The sequence below is a fragment of the Armigeres subalbatus genome, chromosome 3, assembly GCF_024139115.2.
Source record: "Armigeres subalbatus isolate Guangzhou_Male chromosome 3, GZ_Asu_2, whole genome shotgun sequence".
NCBI classification, from domain to species: domain Eukaryota; kingdom Metazoa; phylum Arthropoda; class Insecta; order Diptera; family Culicidae; genus Armigeres; species Armigeres subalbatus.
Genome location: NC_085141.1, coordinates 54,202,687 through 54,229,899, shown reverse-complemented (window position 1 = coordinate 54,229,899; position 27,213 = coordinate 54,202,687). Strand labels below are relative to the sequence as shown.

Sequence of the window (27,213 nt, the reverse complement as noted above, 5' to 3'; positions counted from 1 at the left end):
GTTCAGTCACTTCTAGGATGCGGTCCGGATCGGTTCAGATTTAGCTTCGCTCTCGAAAACAATAATGTTGGTACTTCCACGGAAAAAGTAGTTCCAATGCATTGCGGTGCATCCGGATGATGTGATTCAGAAATTGTGTTCAATACCGTGCATAGCCTGCTTTTCAAATCGAGGTCTGACCGAATCGATCGGAAGTGGTTTGGTCGTGTCAATGTCAGACCAAAATGTTGCGTTCAACAAACTGTCAATTTTTTGAAGGAAGTATTTAGGCCACATTGACGAGTTCCTTGACCGTAGTGCTTCGGAAACTGATCGAATAATTCCAAGTTATCGATTACGTAGTTACTAGTGACTGTAAACTGAAGTAACTAAACAATGTTACCTCGTCGGGATAATCTGATCAATAAATCGGCCAAACTAGCGCATCGTAAAAAATCCTCTAGTGAAGATGAATCCAGCGAAGAGGGATCTTCTAGTTCTGGATCAACGGATGGGTCCGACTCGAGTTCGGACTCCAACTCGGAAATGGATACCACCGAAACGTCGTTCTCGTCTAAAAGTGCCACCGAGTGCGTTGGTAGTAGCAAGCAGCAGGGATTACTTAAGGTTAACCATCGATCCTACACGGTGTACTGTGATACGGCGAAGAATTCCAAAAACTTCTGCCATAGCAGCGTTGCTGAACCCTTGGAGGATACGAAGAAAGATCCTAAGTGAGTAACGTATGCTTTCGCTTCTGTGTTCAGTTTTATTGCGTGCAGTTGAAATTGAGTGAAAGTGGTAAAACGTAGATGATAAAAGTAGTCTTCTGTGATACGTCGTTTTGTAAAATTTGATAAATTAATTAATTTATAACGAGGATCAACAAAAAATTTTGGAAAGGAAATTATTATTGTGCTTCGTCAATGCATGTTTTTACCTCAAGACATGTTCTTAGAAATTCATCTAATTCCAATACTCAAGCAGTTGAGGGAATTGCAATATGGATGTGGAGAGTAGCCTAACCCACTTTCTTTATTCAGCAGTGTACAAATATAGGGAATTGGGTCACATCTAATAAATTATATTAGGTTCCATTAGTGAGGCGAAAACCAAAACCTTTTAAACACGTGTTCCTGAACTTTTGTAAAGAAACTTCAGAAATTATGTCATCTTCACCTTCACCTTCATTCTTGTCGCGGATCCATATACGGTGTTTTTGCTGAGGTACTGAGGTACTTTTGTATTACATAATGGAAATACCAGCAAAATTCAAAAAATTAAAGTTTTGGTGTAACTTTCAATGTTTGGTTGGTCAACAATATGGAGCGATGCTACTATAGAGGAGACTGGATAGACTTGATCCCCTTTTCTGATTTCCGATGTATCACAGCCAAAAATAAATAAACATACGCGATTTCCACACAGACTCTCTAAGAAATATAGTATTTAACTTTACTGATGTATGACAGTCCTTAAATTATTGTTGTTATTGATACACAATCGATTTTTTAAAGTGCTGTCAAAAATCTACTTTTAAAATATTCGGGGGAAATAGATCCCTCTCCAAGAACTTGCTTTGATAGAATTAGAAAGGTGCACCCAGATTTTTAAAATATTTTTCCTTCAAAATACGCGCAATTTTCGAATTGCTGTGCGTATACATGAACGAATTTTGTTATTGAATTCGACAGCACATGCAATTTTAAAATTTGGGTAGACTTGATCCCCTTTCTATGATATCTACGCAATCAATATTTTTTCCTGCCAACCCTTCATCAAATCTGTCAAATCTACAAAAAATTAGAAGCCTGAGAACAGATTTATATTTTTTTGAATTTTTTCGTCAAATTTTTGTATGGGTGACGAAATGGGGGATCAAATGTCCCCATATTGAGGCAATAACTTCAAATCCTAATATCCTAAAACTTTGATGGAATGTTGACATTTTCATCAGTAAAAATCATTAAGCTCATTTATGGCTTTGTGCTGTGAAAAAACGAAAGCATTTGTTCATTGTTATGAAAAGTTATTCAAATTTTGCGTGGCCAATAAAAAAATCTTTAGGAAGGTCAAAACATACAAACCGCCCTGCAGAATAAATATGGCTGTCAATCCAAAAATAACTCACCACATAAAGGTCATTTATCTAGAAGATCTATACTAAAAATACGCTAGAACGCAACTACTTTAGCTCTCGATAAAACAGGGGGTGATTAAGTCTCCCCGGGGATTAAGTCTGCCCATCTTCTCCTACTGTCCGCAAAACGTGTACTAGAACACACATTTGGGCAACAAAATAACTTTCCACGGTGTGTTTGTCCGAAGAGGCTTATTTTCAAAAAATCAGTATCTCTAAAACACTCACTACACGAAAGTATAGGTTTTCCTCTTTCACGTAGGTGCATTTTTTAAATGTTCTATCGGGGGTAATTTTTCCATACATTTTTGGAGGGGTTTAATCGGCTATCATTTGAGATCTCCATGGAATTTGCACCAAAAACAGTAAAAAAAATAAAAATTGTTCCAGATCCCCCGATAGAACATTTTAGTTTACCCACTATATGAAAGAAGAGAGCATTTACTTTCACGTGGTGGGTGTTTCAGAGATACTAATTTTTGAAAAATAATGTTTCCCCATAGACACACCGTGTTCCTCAATGTTAAAAAATTATTTTGATCTTTTTAGTGGAATGTCTTCACTTGTCATAAGACGAGTTTGTACAATCTCATTTAATTCCACCACTTAATTGTACCTTGACAGATACGTATTTCGACCTCAACAGTAAGGTCGACTTAGTCGAGTCAAGTACGAGACACTGAAGACGACCTTACTATTGAGGTCGAAATACGTATCTGTCAAGGTACAATTAAGTGGTGGAATTAAATGGGATTTTACAAGCTCGTCTTATGACAAGTGGTTTCCTCAGTGGTAAATATTTGATAAAGCTGCTTCCATCTTCAAAAATACTGCGTTTTATTTTTAATGTTTCACTGGTCAAATCGCTTCCATCTAGGCAGGACGATATGCCCTTACCTACTGGATGAAATGCAAGCACGGCGTACCTAGCAGCAGTTGCTTCCAAACTATAATCGATATGTAATTCAAGCCTGATTAAATGGACTTACGCTGGTTTTTTAATGTCAAGCACATTGGGGCTTGTAACCTTTTTATTATGAGGTAGATAAAATACTAATGAAACGTATTTGTACTGGTATACATTAAGGTGGGCCGTTTTGCCCAGGCATATGTTAAAATCCATTTTTTTCATGAGTTTCCAAAAAAGCTTTATTACGTGTTCTTTGTATTATTTTCAACGCACAGGCAATGCATTTACGGCTTGTTGGACTACCAAATAACACAAAGTTTGTATAATGTGTTGAAAAGTGATAATTTTTTTAAGGGGGAATATTATACCGTTTACCCTACCTATTGGATTTGTACGATATTCAAGTTTAACAGATGACTAGAAAGTTACTTCAACAAAGCCTTTTCGTGGTCTTATCGTAGACATGGTTAATTGAGAATAAGTTACGAAATTGGATGCTAAATTCTTATCTGCTAAATCAGTTACAATACACCGTGACCACATTACGCGATAAATATATGCAGATTTGTTAAAGAGATATGATTGCATAGTATAGGGTGGCTAAAAATAGTGTGGAAAAAATTAACTTCATTTTGTTTGACGCCCTGATGCTATGAACAGTATTTCAGACAAATCGGTCAACGTTTGGGCGGGGCTGAACTGGTTGGAAGTTTATATGGAAAAATGTATGGAGAAACACCGAAAAACAGTAATTTTGAGTTACTATATTAGATCTATGATACTCAATCAGCTCTTGCAAAATATAATACAGAATGTTATGCGGGAAACCACGAGAAAATTAGAGTTTACTGGATGAAGTTATTAGCATTTCTTTAAAGGTAAGAAAATAAATAAATAGAAAAGGTATAAGGGGCCCTCCTTAGCCGTGCGGTAAGACGCGCGGTTACAAAGCAAGACCATGCTGAGGGTGGCTGGGTTTGATTCCCGATAACTGAATGAGTATTATAGTCCTCCATTGTAAGCTGTGCCATCTAGCTCCTCTTTCGGTAATTTCCTGAGCAATTTTCCATATAAACTTCTAATGAGTTTAGCACCGCCCAAACGTTGACCGATTTTGTCCATAGCATCAGAGCGTCAAACGGAATAGCGAGCGGTTCAACAAGAAAAAAATTAAAAGGTGTTTCTTGAGCCGCCTTATTGCATAGTATATATGTACATTAGGGTGGCTCAAAAAACACTTTTTCAAATTTTTTGATGGGCCGCCCTCTTATTCGGTTCTATGTGATGCCCTGATGCTCTGGACAAAATTTCAGCCAAATCGGTCAACCTTTGGGCAGTGCTAAACTCGTTGGAAGTTTATATGGAAAAATGTATGCAGAAACATCCAAAAACAATGATTTGCAGTTGGACGGCCAATTTACGATCAAGAACCATGATACTCATTCAGTTCTTGTAAAATAAAATACAGAATGTTATGCTGAAAACCGCGAGAATATTAGAGTTTATTACGCAAAGATATTAGCATTTTACTGGAGTGTTGTAGGGGTGAATTTATTTCTTTTCAAAGGTAAAAGAAACGAAATTTGCTCAAACCCCACTGCAGAGAAATGCTAATAACTCAGCCGTATAAACTCGAATCTTCTCACGGATTTCTGCATAACATTCGGTATTAAATTCTCCAAGATCTGAATGAGTATCATAGTTCTTCATAGTAAGTTGTGTAGTCCAGCTGCAATTTACTGTTTTTGGATGTTTCTGCATACATTTTTCCATATAAACTTCCAACGAGTTTTGGGCGGTGCCAAACGATGACCGATTTGGCTGAAATTTTGTCCAGAGCATCAGGGCATCAAATAGAACCGAATAAAAGGGCGGCCCATCAAAAAAATTGAACAAAGTTTTTCCCATACTAATTTGAGCCACCCTAATGTACATACATATTCATTCAGGATACAAGTTCAATGGAAAGTAGAAGGGTGCCTATGATGAAGAATCGCGGATGAACATAGATAACAATCTGGTGATACTTTTGATGAGCAGATTAACCGGATATGGTGTTAGTAGTAGCGGAATTTAGAGCAAGTGCATCTTAAGCGATTTGTTCTGTAACTTTAAAAAAAATCCTTGTTGAAACTCGGATATGCTTTTATTACCAATTTACACTTAAATGTTTCCTAACGGTTGGGTCCCAGAAAAAACGTATGCAAAAAAGCTATTTCTGAAGCGTTTTAAAAATGGTTATAAATAACAATGTCTAAGGGCAAGAGTGCCATTCATATGAGACAGACAGTCTCATGTATAAAATTGTTTTCCACTGATTGACAATTCTTGCATGATTTTTGAAAACGTCGTATGTCCAAATGAGAGACTATCTTTTATTACGCTTTTTCAAAAATATCGAAGCTAGTTTTGCATTTATGTATTACAATATACCTATTCACTTCCCAGCAAAAACAAGATCGTATATCATAGCGAATAAGTGTACAAAGTGGAGGCCATATACGTGCACTTTTCATGCAGTCAAATGGATGAATGCGCCTATATCGCCTCCATCGTGTACACTTATTTGCTAGCATATGCGACTTTGTGTTGATTGGGTTCAGCACGCTAGACAAAGCTAGACAATTTCTGTTAAAAAATCCGATGTAGGAGAGATCGGACCTCACGGTGTGACCGAATTATTGTTCGCAACTTGAAAGACTTTCCTTAGCGTCCCACGCACTCCACTTTGATTTTTCACTACCCGATTCAACCACTGACTTGTGAGGAACTTTTTCAAAAATACGTCTTGTTCGCTTTCTATACCGGACTTAAGTGTCTCGAGACCAAGCGCGCTTCTCTCCACCTCTTGCAATCCGAAGTCTCCAAATCCCTCCACATCTCTCCCATCTCCTTAAACCTCATGATGCTCTTTTTTCGAATTCCTCATTCCTCCAAATCTGGTGTTGTTGTAGCGTGATCTGTTCCCTATTTGCTCAATTTTTAACACAACCAGGGGTTCACAATTTGTTTAAATTATAATGAAATATAAATATTCTACATTGGTTCTCAACTACCTTTTTAAATTTATTTTTATTTAGTTTTAGTATTTTAATAGCACGTTTTAACAATATTATTTATTAATTTATTTTACTAATTTTAAGGCCGTTTATTGTTACCGAACCCGTCGGTAACAAGCTAACGTGCCGTTGCATTTAAATAGATTTGAGGGCAAATAATTTCTCGTACAAAATTTTTCCATAGCGGTCTATAACGTCGTACGCCGCCTTGAAATCGATAAACAGTTGGGACAGTTTAGGGTAATTTGTCCGAACGCCATTTGGCCGAATAGTTGAAATTTGTGAGAAGTGAGTAGTGGAGAGTGAGAAGTAAGATGTGATACGCGAGTAGTAGGAGGGAGCAGTAAGAAAAACATAAGCAAAAGGTGAGAAATAAAAGATGATAGTTGGGAGGGGAGAAGCGCGATGTTGAGAAGTAAGAAATGAATTATAGGACAAAAAGAAAAAGGAAGAGGAAAGCAGGGAAAGGAAAAAAAATAAGGAAGAAGGGAAAAGAAAGTATAAGGATGGAGGAGGAAAACCGAAGAAAAAAGGAAGAAGAAAAATATAAGATGAAGGAGAAAGGAAAAAGAAAGAAGAGAGAAAAGAGATAAGGCAGAAGAAATTAGAAGGAGGAATAAAGAATAGGGGAGCATGAAGCTACTATTTGGAAGTTTAGATCTACACTTGTACAATGCATCACAACTGCAAGGCAGATGTTCCGAGGTTTCACGTTCTATATTACAGATACGACAAATATAATTCTGAACTTTTCCAATATTTTTCAAATGATATTTACACGGGCAATGTCCGATTATTGGGCCAGTAAAAGTGCAAAGAGCTTTCTTACTGAGCTCCAAGAGCTTTTTTGCTACTGAAACATTGGGAATTACGGTATCTGTTCCATTATTAATAATATGCTCCCATATCAAACAGGCTATTTAGGCTCAATTTGTGTCGTGTTTTGTTGTTATCCGGCCTGCACACTGCTGAAAAAATTGAAAAATGAGAAATAAAACAATTTGCGCACCAATTCTTTGTTTTCGAATGGTATTGATTTGGGTACATGGTCTGAATTTAAGGAGCAGTACCCCTGTGTTTTAACCTTGTTGAACTTTGAAATAGTCGGTCTAAACTCCTCCTCCTAGCCGACCTGAACGTTTAAATCTCCTCTCACGCGCCTCTGTATATCACTATGGAAGCTGGTCAAAACAGGTCAAAACACGTGTGTTGTCGTAGCTCTAGCAGATGGAATGATTACTTCTACATAAACGAATCACCATTGATCCCTTCTAAACGCATCGACTGCACCACCAAGAAATGAAAATACTCGAGTGGCTAACGAGATAGACTCTCACTCTGCGGATCAGACCTCGATTCCCCATGTTGACACTATTTTTGGGACAGCAGGGACTATGTCTAAGAGCTTTACGACCACTCCCCAAGTGACTGCGAGTAAGGGAGTCTGCCTAGGAGGCGGGGGGAATTCGACAGTGAGCTCGGCTAAGCCACAAATATGCGCAAGCAGACCCTATCAAAGCGACCATGTCCCGCTTCAAGCGCACGAACCTGGCGTGAGTGCCAATTGGCACATCAGAATCAGGATGCCAGTTTATGGGATACTGGCTGCGTGTTACTGGGTTATGTTTTGAATATTGTAGTACTGCGAAGCGAGGGCTGGTAGTCTGAACATTCTTTTATCTTAGTAAGGCCGGAAGGCACCGACCTAAAACGGCGAATGGACTAATGGTCAGGCTGTCTTCCGTCCCATAAAACCGTGGCGGGCCTTGTAGCACGCGGTACAATCCTGTCACATAGTTGTCAAACTGCGTAGGGGGTAGACTCAGATGCTCTTTCCTGACTAGCGCTGATCTGTCTCTGAACACGAAACCCTCGCATGCCCCATGGTATGCATAGATAATCATGGTATCAAAAAGGTGACTACGCCAACAGCCGCAAGGTTTCTTCCACTTTCTTCACCCGAATTGGAGGCGGAAGGGGAAGCGGCTGGCGGAGATCCATACTGCGGAACTCCAAAAGCGGATGGTCATCAACGGTGCAACTTCGAAGCTAAGTAAGGTCACGCAGGTGGCGGACCTGAATGTAGCTGTAGGGTTACAGTGCCGCCCAAGAGGAGAGATGCGGAAACTCGCCCGGAGAGGATTGAGTGGACAGTTGGCCCCAAGGAAAACAGTGCCTCCACCTCCAAAGACGGTAACTGAGGATCGCCGGAAGGAGGACCTACCGTGGACGTAGGTCGTGAATCCCAAAAAGGCTATGTGGAGTAGTCAACAAGCCGCAAGGAGTGCGGCAAATAGAGCGGAGCAGGCCACTGCTAAGAAGGGTAGAGCCCGTGAGAAAAAGGGTGCGCCTTAAAATGGCAGTGGCAAGCGAAAAGACAGATGTGATGCGATTATCTTCAAGACTGATAAAAGCTACGCCGACGTCTTGAAGACTATGAGAACGAAAAGCTCTCTAGTCTAGGAGGAGAAGCTAACTGCATCCGTCGAACGCAAAAAGGGGAGATGATTCTCGTCTTGAAGCGAGATGCTGCTCAGAGTGAGTGTAAAAAGTTGACAGAGGAGATCCTGAGAAATGGGGTTCAAGTTAGAGCACTATGGCCACTTTCGAACATCCAGTGCAAAGGCCTGGATGAGATAACTGAGTCCGGAGACCTGGTAGACGTACTGAGAGTGCAATGCAGTGCAATGTCGAGATCCAGATCCACGATTCGGTTACCCAAAGGCTATGCGGGAATGCAGGTTGCCTTGCAGGTTGAAAGTGGACTGGTCGCCGCACAATGGTCGGATTTGTCAAATTTCGCGACATAAATCGATAACTCGAAAACCATCAGTGTTAGCGTTTTGACGTCTTCAGAAGAAATGATCTACAAGAAAAGATCTATTTTTGGTGTAAGCTGTCATTAGGGTGGCCCTTCGGTGAAATTTTTTGGAAATATTTTTTTTTACTCTTTTGTGTTAGGAGTTCATATAATTCTACAAAGTTGTAGAGAATTTAATTCTAAGCATTTTTGCTTAATAAACATTTATTTTATCTCATATAGGTGATGTTTCATGACAAAATTACTAAATTTAAATAGGGTGGTCCCGAAAAAATAGTTTTTAGCTTTCACTTTCATCAATTCAGAATATTTTTAAAAACTGTCTTAGCATCGCTTCACGGTCTTTGGATGGCGCATCTTTTGGTTACATAAGACGGCTGATAGCTTCATTTTCAAGCATATTATAAGCGTTTTTTCATGAAAAAGTGATATTTTTCTTAGCATTCTACTGCAGCTAGTAGCAAACATTAGCAAAAATTTCAATCCTAATCTGAAAGTATACATGCAGGCCCATCAAATCCATGGTATTTCATTTGTCCATCTTTGTCCACTTTTGTTTGACGATAGTATTATTTTTGTACGAAAAATTAGGGTGAAACACATATATCATCTTTTGGATTTTCACAATGTTTGGTACAATAAAAGACAAGAACACCGTCTTCGACCAGAGGTCGTACAGACTGAATACTTAACACCTAGACAACTGACAGAACACATAATACCCAGTGGGGTGGAAAATTTTTCGATCATGAAAAGTTGCCTTCTTACCGAGGCGGGAATCGAGCCCACGCTCTATAGTTCATGCCTCTAAACGATTGACGGCGCTAACCGCACGCCCAAAAAGCCCACAAAGAATCGTTCTTTATCTAAAATATTTAAATCAACTCGTGTTGAAAAGAAGTCGAAAAAATCTTGTTGACATTTTAACTACTAGAACGATTTTCAAGGTGTTTTCATGAAATAATAATTGTGGCGAAATTCATAGTTGCCCCAAAATTCAAGTTGGTTTTTCATAGCTAATTCGCAAAATAATTTCATTTTCACATTTTCTAAGTGAGGGTCGCCAATGACTACATGTGATTCTATGAACATTGATAATTGGTCCAGTAATTTAAAAATTATGTTTTAAAAAAATATTTTTTTACAAAATGTTGATTTTTTCGACCACCCTGGATCAAAATCGGACAAAATTAAAAAGTGAGTTTATTTATTTTCGAAAAAGAATTAGTCTACCAAATATTGCGAAAATCAGAGATATGGTATATGTGTTTCCCATGGAATAGCTGATTTTTCATACAAAAACTAATATGATTATCAAACAAAAGTGGACAAACATGGACAAATGAAATACCATGGATTTGATGGGCCTGCATGTATACTTTCAGATTAGGATTGAAATTTTTGCTAATATTTGCTACTAGCTGCAGTAGAATGCTCAGAAAAATATCACTTTTTCATGAAAAAACGCTTATAATAGGCTTGAAAATGAAGCTATCAGCCGTCTTATGTAACCAAAAGATGCGCCATCCAAAGACCGTGAAGCGATGCTAAGACAGTTTTTGAAAATATTCTGAATTGATGAAAGTGTACGCTAAAAACTATTTTTTCGGGACCATCCTATCTAAATTTAATAATTTTGTCATAAAACATTACCTATATGAGATAAAATAAATGTTTATTAAGCAAAAATGCTTAGAATTAAATTCTCTACAACTTTGTAGAACTATATGAACTCCTAACTCGAAAGAATAAAAAAATACATTTCCAAAAAAATTTCACCGAGGGGCCACCCTAATGACAACCTATACCAAAAATTGATCTCTTCTTGTAGATCATTTCTTCTGAAGACGTCAAAACTCTAGCACTGATGGTTTTCGAGTTATCGATTTATGTCGTGAAATTTGACGAATCCGACCATTATTGTGCGCCGGTCGGAATACTCGTTGAGTACAAGCCATCCAATTCAAGCCTGTTTAAAACCGGTAGTTGTAGCAGGTGATTTCAATGCGTGGGTAGTGGACTGGGGTTCCCGGTTTACTAACGCTAGGTCATAACCTGCTTTGAGTCTCTAGCGGTATTAAACGTAGTCCTGCTGAACAAACGCCAAGTCCCAACGTTCAGAGGGCAGAAGGTGATTTATGTATCGATGTGACCTTCTACATTGCGGGATGGTCGGCGGAGCCATACTGGAAGGTTCATGAGGGACATACTTCCAGTTACTTTGTCTGAAACTCGGTTATGCATATGCACAACATGTGATAGATTTAGTTCGGAAAAGATATTGGAGGGTAACCGCCCCTTTGGTGGGCTTGATCCCACGACCCCAGTACGCTAGACAGGTGCTTTCCCTACTAAGCTACGAAGGACCTCCGTCGTCCTCCGCAGTTTAGCGGATACTGATGAAACCAAATTCCCAGCCCCGGGTCACCAGCCAAACTCTCGCAATACATTTTCAGAACTAACTCTTTCATATGTATTTTTGTACACATGCCAACCAAAATACATATGAGAGAGTTAGTTCTGAAAATGTATGAGTTTCCGAAACATGAATCATTGAACTGGTCCGCTATACCGTACGTCGACGTGGTAGCGCAAGTGGCACCAGGCCCGGATGGTATTCCAAACCTGGTTATTAAACACGCCATTCTTGCTGATCCAGATATGTTTAGGAACTGCCTCCAATGATGTCTGGATGAAACTTCCCAAACCGTTGGAAACGGCAGAAATTGGTGCTATTGCCGAAGCCCGGCAAACCGCCGGGAGATCCTTCGGCATACAGACCAATTTGCCTACTCGACACAGCTGGGAAGTTGCTAGAGAGGGTGATCCTGAATAGATTGTCGGACTATACGGAGTGTGCTGGTGGCTTATCTAGCAACCAGTATGGTTTCCGTAAAGACCGTTCTATCATCGAAGCAATTCGGTCGGTAACGGATACGGCAAAGGTAGCGCGTGGTTTAAATAGGCGAGGTATTAGGTACTATATTGATTACACTTGATTACACTAACAATGCTTGCTGGGCAGCTATAGCTGACTTCCTGCATCGCTTGAGGGTCCGGATTATCTGTGCAGGATACTGAAAAGTTATTTTCAGAATAGGGTGTTGATATATGACACCTACGTTGGTCAGCAGTCGATAGAAGTGTCAGCGGGTGTTCCACAGGGATCGATCCTCGGACCGGTTCTACACTGCCATTTGAAAATTTGAAATTTTTGAATTTTTGAAATTTGAAACAACCATTTGAAATTTCTGCAAATTTGACTTACCACACATTTACTTAGGTAATTCAATCGCTGGAACATCGCCACGTTGCATGTTCCACGTCTCATTTAACTGTATACGGGTTTAACCTTCTGTCTGTGCTCAAAAAAACTTACGTTGTCTGTGCTCTGGGGTCAAATTGACCCCAAATTGAAATTGCTATAACTTTTTTATTGTTTGGCCGATTTTGGATTTTTGGGGCTGTTTCGAAAGATAATTGGTGGGCGGGTACATCGCGGGGAGGGGTTTTAGTGAACAAGGGTACAAAAACAGTGATTTTTCATGATTATTTTACTTATATCCGAAAATCCTACCCATTTTGAACTGCACCTTATTTTAAAAAGATTATGCAGGAAGGCGTGTGCTTCGGCATGAGGCGTTGATAAGTTTAGAACTTGGTCGCCAGGTGGTGTTATATTTTAATTCATTATTTTAGACTACTCAAGATATTCCGATATATAGAATTTTCCTCAGTGTAAATATTCTTATCGCACAAATTTAAAATTTGTTAAAATGGCGTCTTGAACAAAGGTCTTCCAGTGGGAATGGACTGTCTTGTGACGGAAGTAATAATTGGGAATTTTACAAATAGGCGGCAAATTGGCTGATCTTTGGTTACACATGTGGACCTAAAAGCCTTAATTCCAGGGTTTTCTTCGACGACCTAAAACATATTCTGTAAACACATTCTATTATTTGCAGCATCACTGGAGCAGGGTGAATACAAAGAAAACTTTTGATGAACTCTACCACAACATTCATGTTTGCCAAAAATGCTACAAACCAAAATACATCAGATCTCACATGGAACAATATACTCACTAGCTCACTAGCGCCGCATCTTGGAAAAAGTGCTCATTATATTGAGCACCGCTTTGTAGTCCTGGACATCCTGAACAATGTTGCCGAATACAACTTGGGTGTACGTATGAGGGATCTCAAGCTAAAGTAATATTTCATACATGCAAGAATATTGCAAGTACACTACCGCCGCCTAATTGAAAATTTCCTAATTATTTATTCCGTCACATGACAGTCCATTCCCACCAGACAAACTTTGTTAAAGACGTCATCTTTACAAATTTCAAATTTGTGCGATAAGAATATTTACAATGAGGAAAATTCCATATATCGGAATTACTATAGTAGTCTAAAATAATGAATTCAAATATACCGCCACCTAGCGACCAAGCTCTAAACTAATCAATGCCTCATGTGAAAGCACACGCCTTCCTGCATAACCTTTTTGAAAAGGTGTAGTTCAAAATGGGTAGGATTTTCAGATATAAGTAAAATAAGCATGAAAAATCACTGTTTTTGTACTCTTTTTTATGAAAATCCCTCCCCGCGATGTACCCGCCCACCTATAGTCAATTGGTAACGATTTGAAACGATTTGAAAGATGATTAAATTATCTTTCGAAACAGTCCCGAAAATCCAAAATCGGCCAAACATTAAAAAAGTTATAGCAATTTCAATTTGGGGTCAATTTGACCCCAGAGCACAGACAACGTAAGTTTTTTGAAAAAAGTACACTGTAGCAAATATTTTCAAGATTTTTCAAGATTTTTCAATTTGCATCTAGGAGACAGATCTCGGCGAGTTTTACCAAACTGCCAAAAATTAGGAGAATCGGTTGAAAACTAAAAAAAATGGCAGCCACTCAAAGTGGCCTGGGATCATATTGACCCCAGAGCACAGACAAAAGGTTAAATGTATTAAATTTGCGATGTTTGTTCTTAAATCATTCCACATACACGTGAAAGTGCAATGGTTGTTACGTCAACTATGTAATCATGGGCAGTACAGAATATCATGTACGACGGAGTATTTTAAGCGTCCCGGCCGGTGTACAAATAGAAGGCTTCGTGGATGACGTAATGCTAGAGATGACGGGTGACACTCTCGTTTAAGTCGAACTGAAGGCTTCGTATGCGATTGGCAGAATCGAGGAATGGCTCAACTCGAGAAGGTTATTTCTTGCACATCACAAAACGGTGGTCGTTGTAAGGATAAAAGTAAGGACCTAGAGTAAACTCCGTGAAGTCATTAAAGCATCAGGGTATGATGATCGACGATAAGCTCAATTTCACGAGCTACGTCGATTATGCATGCCAACGGGCATCATTGGCGATAAAATCTTCATTATGAATGATGACCAACAGATCGGCGATGCATAGTCAAGTGCGTAGGTTGATGACGGGTGTAGCATTGTCTATCATTTGCTACGGCACACCAGCATGGGCCGTTACACTAAATGCCAAGTACAACGTGAAGAAACTTATAAGAGTACACCGGCTGATGTATGCACGAGTATAGTACCATATCATATAACGCGGTGTGCGTTGTAGATGGGATAATGTCGATTGACATACTCCTAGAGGACGATGTGGAGTGCTTTAACGAAAAAGACTCGGTGCAAGTGCGATGTGTCAAGAGAGCAGCCTAGTTGCTCAAATGGCAGAGAGCATTTGACACCACAGTCAAATATCGTTGGACACACAGGCTAATTCCGGATGTGTCGAATTGGGTTAGTAGGAAGCATGGTCAGGTCAACTACCACAATTAATTGCATATTATTCGGAAACTCGGCCGTACGAAAACCATTTTTTTGTTAAATATCTTGGCTGTGCATATGCAAATATCAATTTGTCCATTTCGAAACATGTGCTGTGCATATGCGCAGCCAAGATATTAAAAAAAAGACCTATCACAAGTTTTGTCTGAACTTGGCTGCTTTAAAAAGTTCCTGCATAGGTTCGGGTTCGCAGATTCTGCGGAGTGCTCGGAATGTGTAGGTGAGGTAGAATCGACAGAGCATGTGATGTTTGCATGCCCGCGATTCGATGTTGAACGCAATGCCATGCTGCTTGTCGGCATGGACAACCTCGTTGAGAGAATGTGTCAGGAAGATGGAATATGGAATGCGGTAAACACAGCGTCGCAACAGATTATGTCAGAACTACTGGTGGCGTCTTGAGCAAAACCAGCAGCTGCAGGCAGTTGAAACTACTGTGATGCAGTGAACACCATGCAACCCCGACAACAAAAATGTCGCAGGTGGACTGCGGAGCCCTCCGTATGTAGATATAGAGGTCACTGCGGTTCATGCGCGGTGGTTGTTGTCGGAGTGCCTGTCTCCTACTTAAAGTCGATGTGTAATAACGTCGAGTGCGTTAGCATAGGCGAGAGCATTCTCAATAGCAACCCACTCCCCCCCCCCCCTGATGTATTGCTTGCGGACCGGGGGATATGGATTGGCGAAAGGGTTTTGGTTCTAGTGGGTTGGGTGAGCCCATCTCCACATTACCTGAGTTAACTTCTTCAGGTGTTTGCCGATTTCCGTTCACCCTTACTCAAGAAAAAAAAACACACCGACTGCAGCGCCACGACGCCGAATCCAGGATCGTTAGTTGTAGTCCCACGTTCCGAGCCTAAAATCGCTAGTTTTTTTTTCGTCGCTTTGATCTTCATTGATTGCTTCATTCCGTATTTTCTGGTTGATGTTGCGTCAAAGTATCTGAATTTCTTGAGGACAATAGTGTAACAGTAGGATTTGGTATCTGTCTGTAAACGTTTTTCAATTCAAGACCAGAAAATAATTACACCATTGAAATGAATTTTTTGTCACCGAACTTTTCGAAAAGTTTTGAATGTTGAATTATAAACTAAGTATTTTGGAGTCTAGAAGATTGAAATTCAAATGCGAAATGTGGAATTTGGATATTAGGATTCGTCTTCAAAAATAAATCAATAACCGAATAATCACAGTTCTATAGTTGTTTTATTTATAAGCTACATGCATAACAAGCCTTTCCAGGAAGTACCTAGTAGGAGAAGGACCATTCGAACAGCACCCGTTATCCCGTCCGCAACGATTATAACTAGGCCGCGTTTTTTTGATTCAGTTGTAATGCGCCAGAGTACCTAATAAACGTTACAGACGGGAATAGAGGGTGCTGTTCACATGGTCAGATATCATATATTGTTATTCTTGAATATTAAAAAAATGTTTTAAATTTAGGTGTGTGGTTGTGTCGTTTGTGTGCTTCTAATTCTTATTTTCTAACTTAAGCATTGCGAAGAGGTAACTTACGGTTCGTACGAAAAAAAAATGTAATGTGTTTTATGCTCACTTCTCATCCATATCTTTATTTTTGGTCGAACATGTCGGATAAATTGCTCGACAAGCATATCACGACGAAGAAAGCATAAACAGTATTTAAAAACCGTAAGCCACCTAATTGCATAACATATTTCTATGCTTCCTCAGCTCCTAATAATAATATTTCTTCAGTGTCTTACCGCTAAACGATATCTGCTTAACCATCAGGCTGCCAGTAGTTATTTGTGCTCACCCTAACTACACAAAGGATTCCTCCACTATATCGTATGTTTATTATGTTGATATTTCTTTTTGCAGTCATAATAGAAAAACTCGCGCCAGAAACGAGCATGTTGTACATAGAAACAAGAAATCGAAACGAATGTAAGAATTTCACTTTTATAATCATTGTATATAACACATTTTCTTCAATCATTAGATATTCCAATTATAAATTTGATCAATACAACAGCTTTATCCTAAAAGGGGATATCAAACTGAAACGCTGAAACTGAATTTGATCGAATTTACTATTGTAGTTAGTAGCGCCATTCTGTATCTCATGGAAACCTTGCATGCCCCGATCCATCGCACTTTACTCTTGCCCATTCTTCGTCGTTTCAGACCGCCAATCAGTATTTGCATATTAAATAGTCGATATGAAATCATCCCACGGATATGCCGCAGGCTCGGTTATCGACTGGTTGCCGAGAACGAGTTGTGGAATGTTTGCTGGACGGATTCGCTTGTTGGGGTCGACTTCTGTCGGGACATGAGGCGGTTCCAGAAAATCAATCACTTCCCGGGAATGTTCGAAATATGCCGGAAGGATCTGCTGGCGCGGAACCTCAACCGGATGCAGAAGCTGTTTCCTACCGAGTACCAGATCTTCCCGAAGACATGGGTCTTTCCGGCTGAGTTTGTTGCTAAGATTGTCCGTTTGATCATGGGATCACGTGTTACTAATTAGATGTATCAATGTATTAATTACAGTTTGGGTGAAGCCATTGCCTACAGCAGAACGCATCGAAGCAAAACGTACATTTTAAAACCGGACCAGGGATCACAGGGACGGGGGATATTTCTGACGAAAAATCTAAAGGAGATCAATCCACGGGATAGGATGATTTGTCAAGTCTATGTTCATCGGGTAAGATGACACATTAGGGCGTTTTTTTAAACATTTTTTTTTAACCAGAGAATTATACTATTTCAGCCTTTGTTGATCGATGGTTACAAATTCGATCTTAGAGTGTATACACTTGTGACATCGACTGACCCTCTTAGGATATTCGTTTACAAAGAAGGCCTAGCTCGGTTTGCAACGTACAAATACAGGGAACCTTGTATCACAAATACTTCCAATAATTTCATGCATTTAACAAATTACTCGGTAAACAAGTATAGTAGATGCTTCTCCAACGATGATGAGGCCGGCAGTAAACGAAGATTTGCAACGCTGAACCGCATTCTAACGTCGGAGGGGTATGATATTGCAGAATTGTGGAACAACATAGATGATGTGATAGTCAAAACTATTCTAAGTTCCTGGCAAGTACTTAGGCATACATATCAAGCAAGTTTTCCAACGCACGATATAATACAGGCTTGCTTTGAGATTCTTGGTTTCGACATTCTCATTGATCATAGATTGAAACCATATATCCTGGAGGTGAATCACTCTCCTTCGTTTCATACGGACGAAGCGATAGATAAAGAAATTAAAGAAGCCCTTATCCACGACACGTTTGTGATGCTGAACTTAAATGGCGAAGTTAAGAAACGTGTCCTGGAAGAAGACAAACGCAGGATCCAAAATAGGTTGCTGCAAAGACTGCGCGAATACTCCAAGAGCAAAGAGGTCAGCAAAGAAAGCAGTAGCGATAGCAAGAACGGTGACGAAGATGATCCCAATTCTGAAGAACGGTTAGGACCATGGGCAGATCAAATTACCTGGGAAGAAACTCATCTAGGAGGATTCCGACGAATACTGCCAGTTCCAGGGGATCCTGATCGATACGCACACATCTTTCTAGCGCAAACGCAAGCATCGGTGTACAACGAAACGGCAGCGAGCAAGAAACGTGAGGAGTGTGCCAAACAACAAAGGATCGAACTGGAAGAACGCTACAAACACAATCAAGCAATGCTCAACAAGCACAATCCAAAGGGACATCAGCTAGCCGGAAAGGGATTATGCTCTAGCGAGGACGGTGCACTAGTAGTGAAAAAGAAAAAGAAGGTTAAACCGAAAGTGGTCAAAAAGAAGGATAACTACAGCCCGGACATTATCATCGACTTTGAAGAGCGTGAAAGGATGGCTCTGTTAGCACAACGAGACTTCTTCATCAGGACGTGTGGGTTGGTGCAAAACGTGAGTATTTCATTCATTTAGTGGTCGTGCCCTTATTAGGTAAGTAGTTATGGAGGGAGGGGGTGTTTGCCATATTCTTACGTTCCATATAAATAAAAAAATATTTGTGTGGGAAAAATCTTACATGGGGAGAGTGGGGGGTTGAAAAACCCAGAAAAATTGCTTACGTAATTAGTGTACGGCCCCTTATTTAGTTTACATCTAAACATCTGAATCAACAATTTGACACCACAAAACACGGTTAGAGGCCGCATCTCTCCATCCTCGAATGCGCCCCACGCTCGACAAGTCGTTTTGCACCTGGTCTGCCCACCTCGCTCGCCAAAGATGGTCCTAAGCACCCGTCTCTCGAATACTCCGAGTGCTTGCAATTTCTCCTAGAGCATTGTCCATGTTTCATGTCCATAGAGGACAACCGGTCTAATTAGCGTCTTGTAAATGACACATTTGGTGTGGTGGTGAATCTTTTTTGACCGCAGTTTCTTCTGGAGCCCGTAGTAGGCCCGACTTCCACAAATAATGCGCCTTCGTATTTCACGACTAATATTGTTATCAGCCGTTAGCGAGGATCCAAGGTAGACGAATTCTTAGACTACCTCGAAGGTATCCCCGTCTATCGTAACACTGCTTCCCAGGCGGGCCTTGTCGCGCTCGGTTTCGCCCACAAGCATGTACAGTAGACGTTCGATAACTGCAAGTCATTTAACTGCAATGCTTTTTAACTGCAAATCGATTCAATCAAAATTAATTGCCTATTTCCTGGGATTAAACCACCCGACTTGGACGTTAATTTACAATGTTATGAAAACTCATATGTGAATATGTACGTTATGTGGAAGATATTGATTTGGAAAATGTATTGGAGGTAACCAATTTCCCTTCGATGGGACTCGAACCCATGACCCTACAGTACAGAAATTCGATAGTTGCAACAGTTTTGCAGTTATCGGACCGCTAAACTTCAAACTGATGTCAGACTCAATGACAGCTGCATTGCGCTGCACATTTAGATGCACTTTTTTTTGCATCTGACATCGATTGACAACCGTTTGACGTCTAGAATGCGTTGCAGTTATCGAACGGCATTCGTTAACTGAAAAGTAAACATTTTGCAGTTATCGAACGACTACTGTACTTTGTCTTTGACACATCCACCACCAGTCCAACTTTTGTTGCATCACGTTTCAGGCGCGTGTACACTTCTGCCACCTTTGCAAATGTTCATCCGACAATGTCAATGTCATCCGCGAAACAAATAAATTGACAAGATCTGTTGAAAATCGTACCCCGGCTGTTACACCCTAGCTAGCGCTAGGTTGAACAACAGGCACGAAAGTCCATCACCTTGTCTTAGTTCCCGGCGCGATTCGAACAAACTGGAGTGTTCGCCCGAAATCTTCACACAGTTTTGCACACCATCCACCGTTACTGCGATCAGTCTGGTAAGCTTCCCAGGGAAGCTGTTCTCGTCCATAATTTTCCAAATTAACGAACAGATGATGCGTTGGGACCTTGTATTCACGGCATTTTTGAAGGATTTTCCGTACAGTAAAGATCTGGTCCGTTGTCGAGCGGCCGTCAACGAAGCCGGCTTGATAACTTCCCACGAACTAATTCACTAATGGTGACAGACGACGGAAGATGATCTGGAATATCACTTTGTAGGCGGCATTAAGGATGGTGATCGCTCGAAAGTTCTCACACTCCAGCTTGTCGCCTTTCTTGTAGATGGGGCATATAACCCCTTCCTTCCACTCCTCCGGTAGCTGTTCAGTTTCCCAGATTCACAGATCAGTTTGTGCAGGCAAATGGCTAGCTTTTCCGGGCCCATCTTGATGAGCTCAGCTCCGATACCATCCTTACCAGCTGCTTCATTGGTCTTTAGCTGTTGGATGGCATCCTTAACTTCCCTCAAGGTGGGGGCTGGTTGGCTTCCATCGTCCGCTGAACTGACGTAGTCATCTCCTCCGCTGCCTTGACTTTCACTGTCTATGCTCTCAGCGCCATTCAAATGTTCTTCGTAGTACTGCTTCCACCTTTCGATCACCACACGTTCGTCTGTCAAGGTGCTCCCATCCTTATCCCTGCACATTTCGGCTCGCGGCACGAAGCCTTTGCGGGATGCGTTGAGCTTCTGATAGAACTTGCGTGTCATATACCCGACGTTGTTCCCCGCTGCGTCGATAATGGCTGATTTGACTGTATTCCAGCAGTCCTCAAGAGGGGCCCCATTGAGCTCACCCTCTTCCGGCAACGCTGTCTCGAGATGCTGCGCGTATGCATTGGCGACATCAGGTTGCTTTAGTCGCTCTAGGTCGTACCGCGGCGGTCGTCGGTACCGAACATTGTTGATGACGGATAGTTTTGGGCGCAGTTGACCCACCGACAAACTGACGTGCATGTCAATATATGTGTACTGATTTTTTTAACCGCAGTAATCCTTTTCCAACCACTAACTCCATATGTATAATGATTTACACATCGTCTGTATGTATGTATGTAACGTATGTGTGTGCAAGAAAACATATAACAGTTAAAAAACTTCAATCATTTCTGAGTAAATTCACTTACTGACTTTTACAATCCCTTTGTAGTTTACTACGAAAATGGAGCACCCAAATACTTGAATTGATTCGATGACTCACACATTAAGTATTATCTGAAAAGTATGAGGAATTTAATGTGAATTTTCAGTATAATCTGAAACATTTTTATATGACCTTCTTCTTCTTGGCTTAACTAACTGACGTTGATAATGTCGGAGAAGTGCGGTCCATCAATCAGAACGTGATAGATTTGTGATTCTGTCTGCAGTGGTGATCTCCAGGTGTACCGATACGGGAGGCTGTGTTCGAAGTAGGTGCTGCGAATGGCCGTTTTCGTTCTTCAGCCGGTGAGCGCTGAACTTCCCAATAGTCGGTCCAAACTCTGATGATTTTGACGTCGTGGCTTGGGCAGCTGTCGTACTCACGTTCCAGCTGCACGTAGAATGCGTCCTTATCATCATCAGTGCTTCCGGAGTGTGGGCTATGGACGTTGATTATGCTGAAGTTGAAAAACCAGCCTTTGATCCTCAACCTGCACATTCTTTCATTGATCGGCCACCACCCGATCACACGCCTTTGCATATCGTCCATTACTATGAAAGGTGTTCCCAGCTCGTGTATGTTGCCGCAGCTCTAGACGTTCGCACCATTAATCCCTTCCAACGAACCTCCTGCAGCGCTACGATGTCGAATCCACGATCCTTGAGCACATCGGCGAGTATACTTGTGCTCCCGATGAAGTTGAGAGATTTACAGTTCCACGAACCGAGTTTTCAATCGCTAGTCCCTTTTCGTCGCAGTGGTCTTCGCCGATGGATCCGGACCGTACTTTCTTGTTGATTGTTTCTTTGCGTAAGTTTTTTTTAAAGGCTGGCTTGTAGGGCCTGACACCAAACTCCCCTCCCAGGACCATTCCTCTTTATTCCCGATGGACCATGGTGCACAGTTTCACTTAGAGTCCCTCGCTTGCACTCGGACGATGATCAGCCGCCCCTAACGTGGGAACAGACGCTGTTGTGAGCCGATCCTGACATGGAGAACAGAGTAACAGACGCTCAGTGAGATTTGCACCTCCGGAGAGGAACAACGCTGCGATTGAACAGTGTTCTACGCCAGAAGTTGAATCGCTAGTTGAACAAGATATTCACAACATGGTATTTGTTTAACAGCTTTTTTTTAATGTTTAACAGCAATGGTGGATAAACTATTTAAAATGCTATGCGCAACAGAATACTTATTTTATTTTATAAAGACGTAACTTTATGACTGGAGAAAATGAAAAAAAAAGAAGTTTGGATTGAAAATTCACACTTACAGGCCTGGTAGCGATGAATGCTATTCAAAATAGTTACTTAGTGACCAACGATGACTAAAAAAGTGACCAAATAGTGACTTTTAGTTTCAGGAAAAGTGACCAAATAGTGACTTTTGTATAAAGTTTTTAACCAGATAGTGATCTACAAGTTGCATTAGCATTGTTACGGTGTAATTCGTAGACTGAAAATTATGTAGCGATACTCATATTTATCCTTAATCCTTATCTAGAATGCTATCATAAATCAAGAAAAGACGAAAACTTAAAAAAAATAAGAACACGAAGATTACTACTACGCCTATCTTCACGGTAACCAGGAAAAGGATGGAACTTAGCAAGAGGTCATCGCCTTAGCGACAACATTATAAGTACCACGGAGTTAGATATTGGGGAAGGTATTCGTTCGTTAAGCCAGAAGCTTGTAGTTTGACCAAGATAAATCATATTTAGTCACACCACAAAAAAGTATATTATATCAGCCGACACGAAAAAAAAGGAAGTGATTGACAAGTTTATAATTTCAGCAATGATTTTGAAGCAATTACAGCCTTGTGGTAATAATGTTTAATATAATAATATGAGCTCAAAGTTTTCCGTGAAACTGCAAAAAACAATGATCTAGTTGATTCCTGGACAGAGAATTATTTGAACTCACAAAGCTTATAAATCTTTAGTAGTTAAAAAACTTAAATAAATTAAAATAATGAAGAATTTTTTAAAATACGATTTTTCCAGCGATAGGTAGATTTTTCCCGTAGCAGTAGGAGCTTAAAGTGGGTGAAGGAGTTGACAATGCAATACGCGTCTCCATGCACGGCTCATACCAAAATGCTGATCCGCCGATGCGTGTTGCGTTGTTCCTGCTGCCAACTAAAAGGCGGTTTGCCTCATGAGTTTTCCGGCAACGTAACATAGCCCATTTTTTTATAAATATTATTATCAATATAATTGAGATTTTATAAAATTTTAAGATAGAATCGGCTACCTATATTGTTTAACTGTTGTATGAGGTAAAAGTACCCATGAAGAACGGTATTGCTAAGACATCAAAACAGTCTTTGCTTAGGTAGGGTCGGCCAATCCTTTCGATAGTTTTTTATGGATATTTGTATAAACTTCGTGTGACTATGCCTAACCATTCATATAAGTTTTTAAGCATATCGTGACACATGTGACTGTTCTCTATGCTTCCAACATACGTTTACAATATACAAATACTTTTATGTGCATAATATGCTAGAATATGAATTTTCAAAATTTAATTTCTATGAGTCTATGACCTTTTGTGGTTGGTCCGCAACTCGATTTTGCAAAACTTGTTTTTTACTTATGGTAAAAACACTGTCTAGCCTGGCTTGTTCCAGAATTACTTTTGACAACAATCATAAAGAATTTTAAAGTACTCTAAGTCATATTATCGCTCATTATTTTCCCTGACATAGAGAAACCTCGCTCGACATCGGCGTTGTCATGTGATGCAGCTAAAGCTGTGTTCACTATCTTAGTTAAAGGAATAAATTTATGTTTATCTGTAGCAGTTTTTTAATAAAAAAAACTGGATTCTACTCTATTTAATTCTGTACTCTGTACTCTAGGTCAATTATAAAGCATTCGCTGATGTTCATACAAACGTTTGTGGATCAAAGTTTTAATTTCTAGCGATTCAATTGAGGACATTTTTGGCATCACATTTTGGGCAAGGGTGTTAACGATCATTCAGTAATTTGCGTTCGATCATTTAGTAGTTTGTCAATAACACATTCCACATTCCACATATGGTAGACTTCTAGTGCGAAGGTTTTTCTACAACTCTGCCTAATGGTTCGTTGTTTTAATTCCACTAGTAACGGAGTTAAAGCTATAGTCTCAGTAACTTAGGTTAAATGATAACAAAATTCCAATCATTTAGTTTGAGTTACTGCAACTAGCGGTCTAACTCCGTTATTAGTTGAATTTTAATAACGAACCGTCAGGCAAAGTTGTAGAAAAACCTTCGCGCTAGAAGTCCACCATACAGCATGTTTTGAAATTCAGCTTCTGGAATGTGTTATTGACAAACTACTAAATGATCGAACGCAAATTACTGAATGATCGTTAACATCCTTGATTTTGGGTGTACATTTATACAATGCTACCAGATTTACATTTGATTCGGTTGATAATAAAAGTAGGTACAAATGATTTTTATTTTGATCTATTTCCAAAAATAGTGACGTTAGTAACCATTTTCCGAAAAATAGTGGCTTTAGTGACTTTTGGATGCAAATAGTGACTTTTTAGTGACTAGCCTAAAAATAGTGACCAAGTCACTAAAAACTGACTCGCTACCAGGCCTGCACTTACTCAAATTGCCCCAACATGGTGCTCATATTACCCCCATCAGCACTTGAGCAAGTTGAAAATAGCGTGTTTCTAAAATAGTTTCAAATGAACTAAGTTTAATTATTGTTCAGAAGTAATAAATTGGACATGAATGGTAATATTCAACACATTAGTTTTAATAAATCAACGATGAAAAATTTGTTTTTGTAAGACTTGTGGTAAGTAATTTCCTTAGGGTGGGTGGCCAAATTGCCCCCTTTCCCCTATGTGGTACAGTTCGTTCTGTTCCACTTTAGTCGTCCGCTGCATAAAAACAACAAAATGATTTCGCAAGTTGTAGGTATTCCTGGAATTTATCAAGAATTTGTCGCAGGGTAAACGTCTGGTTCATTGCTCATGATCATTTATGACAATTGGTTCAGTTATCGCCAACGATCACGCCAGAACATTATTTACTTATTATAGTATTTATAAATTATTTTATCATCCAATACGAAATATGATGTCTTGAAGAACTCTATATAGCGTGTAGTCTGAATATAGAATTATATGCCAATGTGCGTACATATAATTTTTTAATTTCTTTTAGATCTATCTTAACTTCAATCGGAACAAACTGCTAACTCTATCCGATCAACGTAAGTACAAAGAAGTGTTCTCTAAGCTGGTGGCAAATGACCTACTTCAACAAGACCTCAGCAGCCAACAATCGACGCAGTCCGGAGCCACCACCTGTCTTCCGGTGCTTACAAACCACTACGGTAGCGGAACTGCACATACGACAAGCCAAAAACTACACCTCAAAAGTTTAGTGACGATCAGCGACACAACGTCTTGGATGCAGTGCAGCGAAGTAGCCCAACCCAGCAGACCGCCTCTGCCTTACCTCCTGGCATCGCAACCGACCAACTACCGAAGCACCAAGTCCACCATAGCACGGCAGGTCACCAATGTGGTCAAGCGGCACAACATGGACACTAGGCAGCTGTACTCGGCCTCCGACAAAGTTATCTAGTATTGAGTTTGGGCGGATAATTCAGTACTGGTTATCTGCTCAATCAAGCGGTTACTCCAAATCAGTTGTGCCTTCTTGCAGCCATTAATGGCCGTTCAGTGCAAATAACGTGTTCTTCGGTTGAGCAATGATGTAACGATTACGTTTCAGAGATGTTTATTCAAAATCTGCCCAAGTTTAAATTCATCAGTAATAAATACTATTGTACACTTTTGAACAATTACTTGTTTAGTTTTTGAAAGAAACTATTTCCTACTCTGGGTTTGAATTCTTCAGGTAGTCAAGACTCCAAGTTGATTGATCATAATCGATTTCGCGACAGCATTGTTACGGCACAGAGAACAGACATGGAGGCATGGTTTTTGATTTTCATATAAGGCCGATACAAATATTAAATTTATCTTATGTCACCCCCCCCCCCCTTCAATTTTCCAAAAATATCGAGAGGGCGAAAAAAAAATTTTCTAGGCGATTTTTTTTAAAATTTTGAACATGTGCATCACTGTTTTTATCTAGATACGAAATATGCCATTAATAGACATACACCCAGGTTTTTTTTTACACGGTTTGGTTTTGGTCATTTAAGACCTTCAGCGTCATTGAAGCAATGAGTTAACCCCATGAAAAAATTCACAAAAAATCAAAGAAAATTCAGGGGGTATTTAAAAAACTGAGTAAGTTTAGGTTAACCGGGAAATTAATGAATTCCAACCGCGTAAAAAAAAACCTGGGTGTACATTCGTCACCAAGAGTATTTCAAATGAACATAACAGCATATATATCTATCGGCATAAATATTCTATATCCTATCAGGTCACGCATATTAAGGGGGCTCTTGCTTACAGGTTCCCGCTAAGCTCCCTTGCAATATGTGGCCTACCCATCTCCACCAATATTCTCGAACATCTACATATTTATTGTTATCGGCATTTGATGGCTTTTATGTTGCTCGGCACACGAAGTTCAGCTGAATGGTCGTCCGAATTGTAAATTTTAAACATCATCTGCGTTATCCTTGCCTATATACTCAACACGTTTCAAGATCGAGTGGTACACTCGAACTTTGATGTGTGGATCAATCCGATTGAGTTTTCAAATATTTCGATAACTCGCAAAGTTATCCCCAGCTCGTGGTTCCACGTCGATCCCAATTTTCCGTCGGGTTATATCTGTACCTAATACATTCTTTTCGCAGAGTGAGCAGCTCACCCAAGTTTTTCTAGCTGATTTCGATAAAAGCATTCTTCACTGCCCACTTATCTTCTACGCTGCCACCTTCCAGAACATCCACTACCCGAATTCTAAGATTTTCAACGAATGATTTCTTCACAGCTGAGCGATTCCAAGCAACAGCATCAAAATTT

General features: G+C 40.0%; 1 protein-coding gene across 2 annotated transcripts; it reads left to right on the top strand.

Moving 5' to 3' along the window:
• On the top strand, nt 1–26,053 carry LOC134223788 (tubulin polyglutamylase TTLL13-like). Of its 2 annotated transcripts, XM_062702985.1 has the most exons (6): nt 1–713; nt 16,596–16,661; nt 16,902–17,195; nt 17,271–17,427; nt 17,494–18,651; nt 25,424–26,053. In XM_062702985.1, the coding sequence occupies exons 1-6, from the start codon at nt 376–378 to the stop codon at nt 25,847–25,849; spliced, it is 2,439 nt and encodes an 812-aa protein (XP_062558969.1). In that variant the 5' UTR covers nt 1–375; the 3' UTR covers nt 25,850–26,053. The 2 variants fall into 2 exon arrangements, with proteins under 2 accessions (XP_062558969.1, XP_062558970.1); XM_062702986.1 differs by lacking the exon at nt 16,596–16,661.
• The last annotated feature ends 1,160 nt before the right edge of the window (nt 26,054–27,213 follow it).

Bases quoted from the DNA above. Each gene is read 5' to 3' on its own strand.
- LOC134223788 (XM_062702985.1), top strand. From the start codon at position 376: ATGTTACCTCGTCGGGATAATCTGATCAATAAATCGGCCAAACTAGCG. The intron at 714-16,595 runs GTGAGTAACGTA...TTCTTTTTGCAG, and splicing joins GATACGAAGAAAGATCCTAA to TCATAATAGAAAAACTCGCG. The intron at 17,196-17,270 runs GTTTGTTGCTAA...TATTAATTACAG, and splicing joins ACATGGGTCTTTCCGGCTGA to TTTGGGTGAAGCCATTGCCT.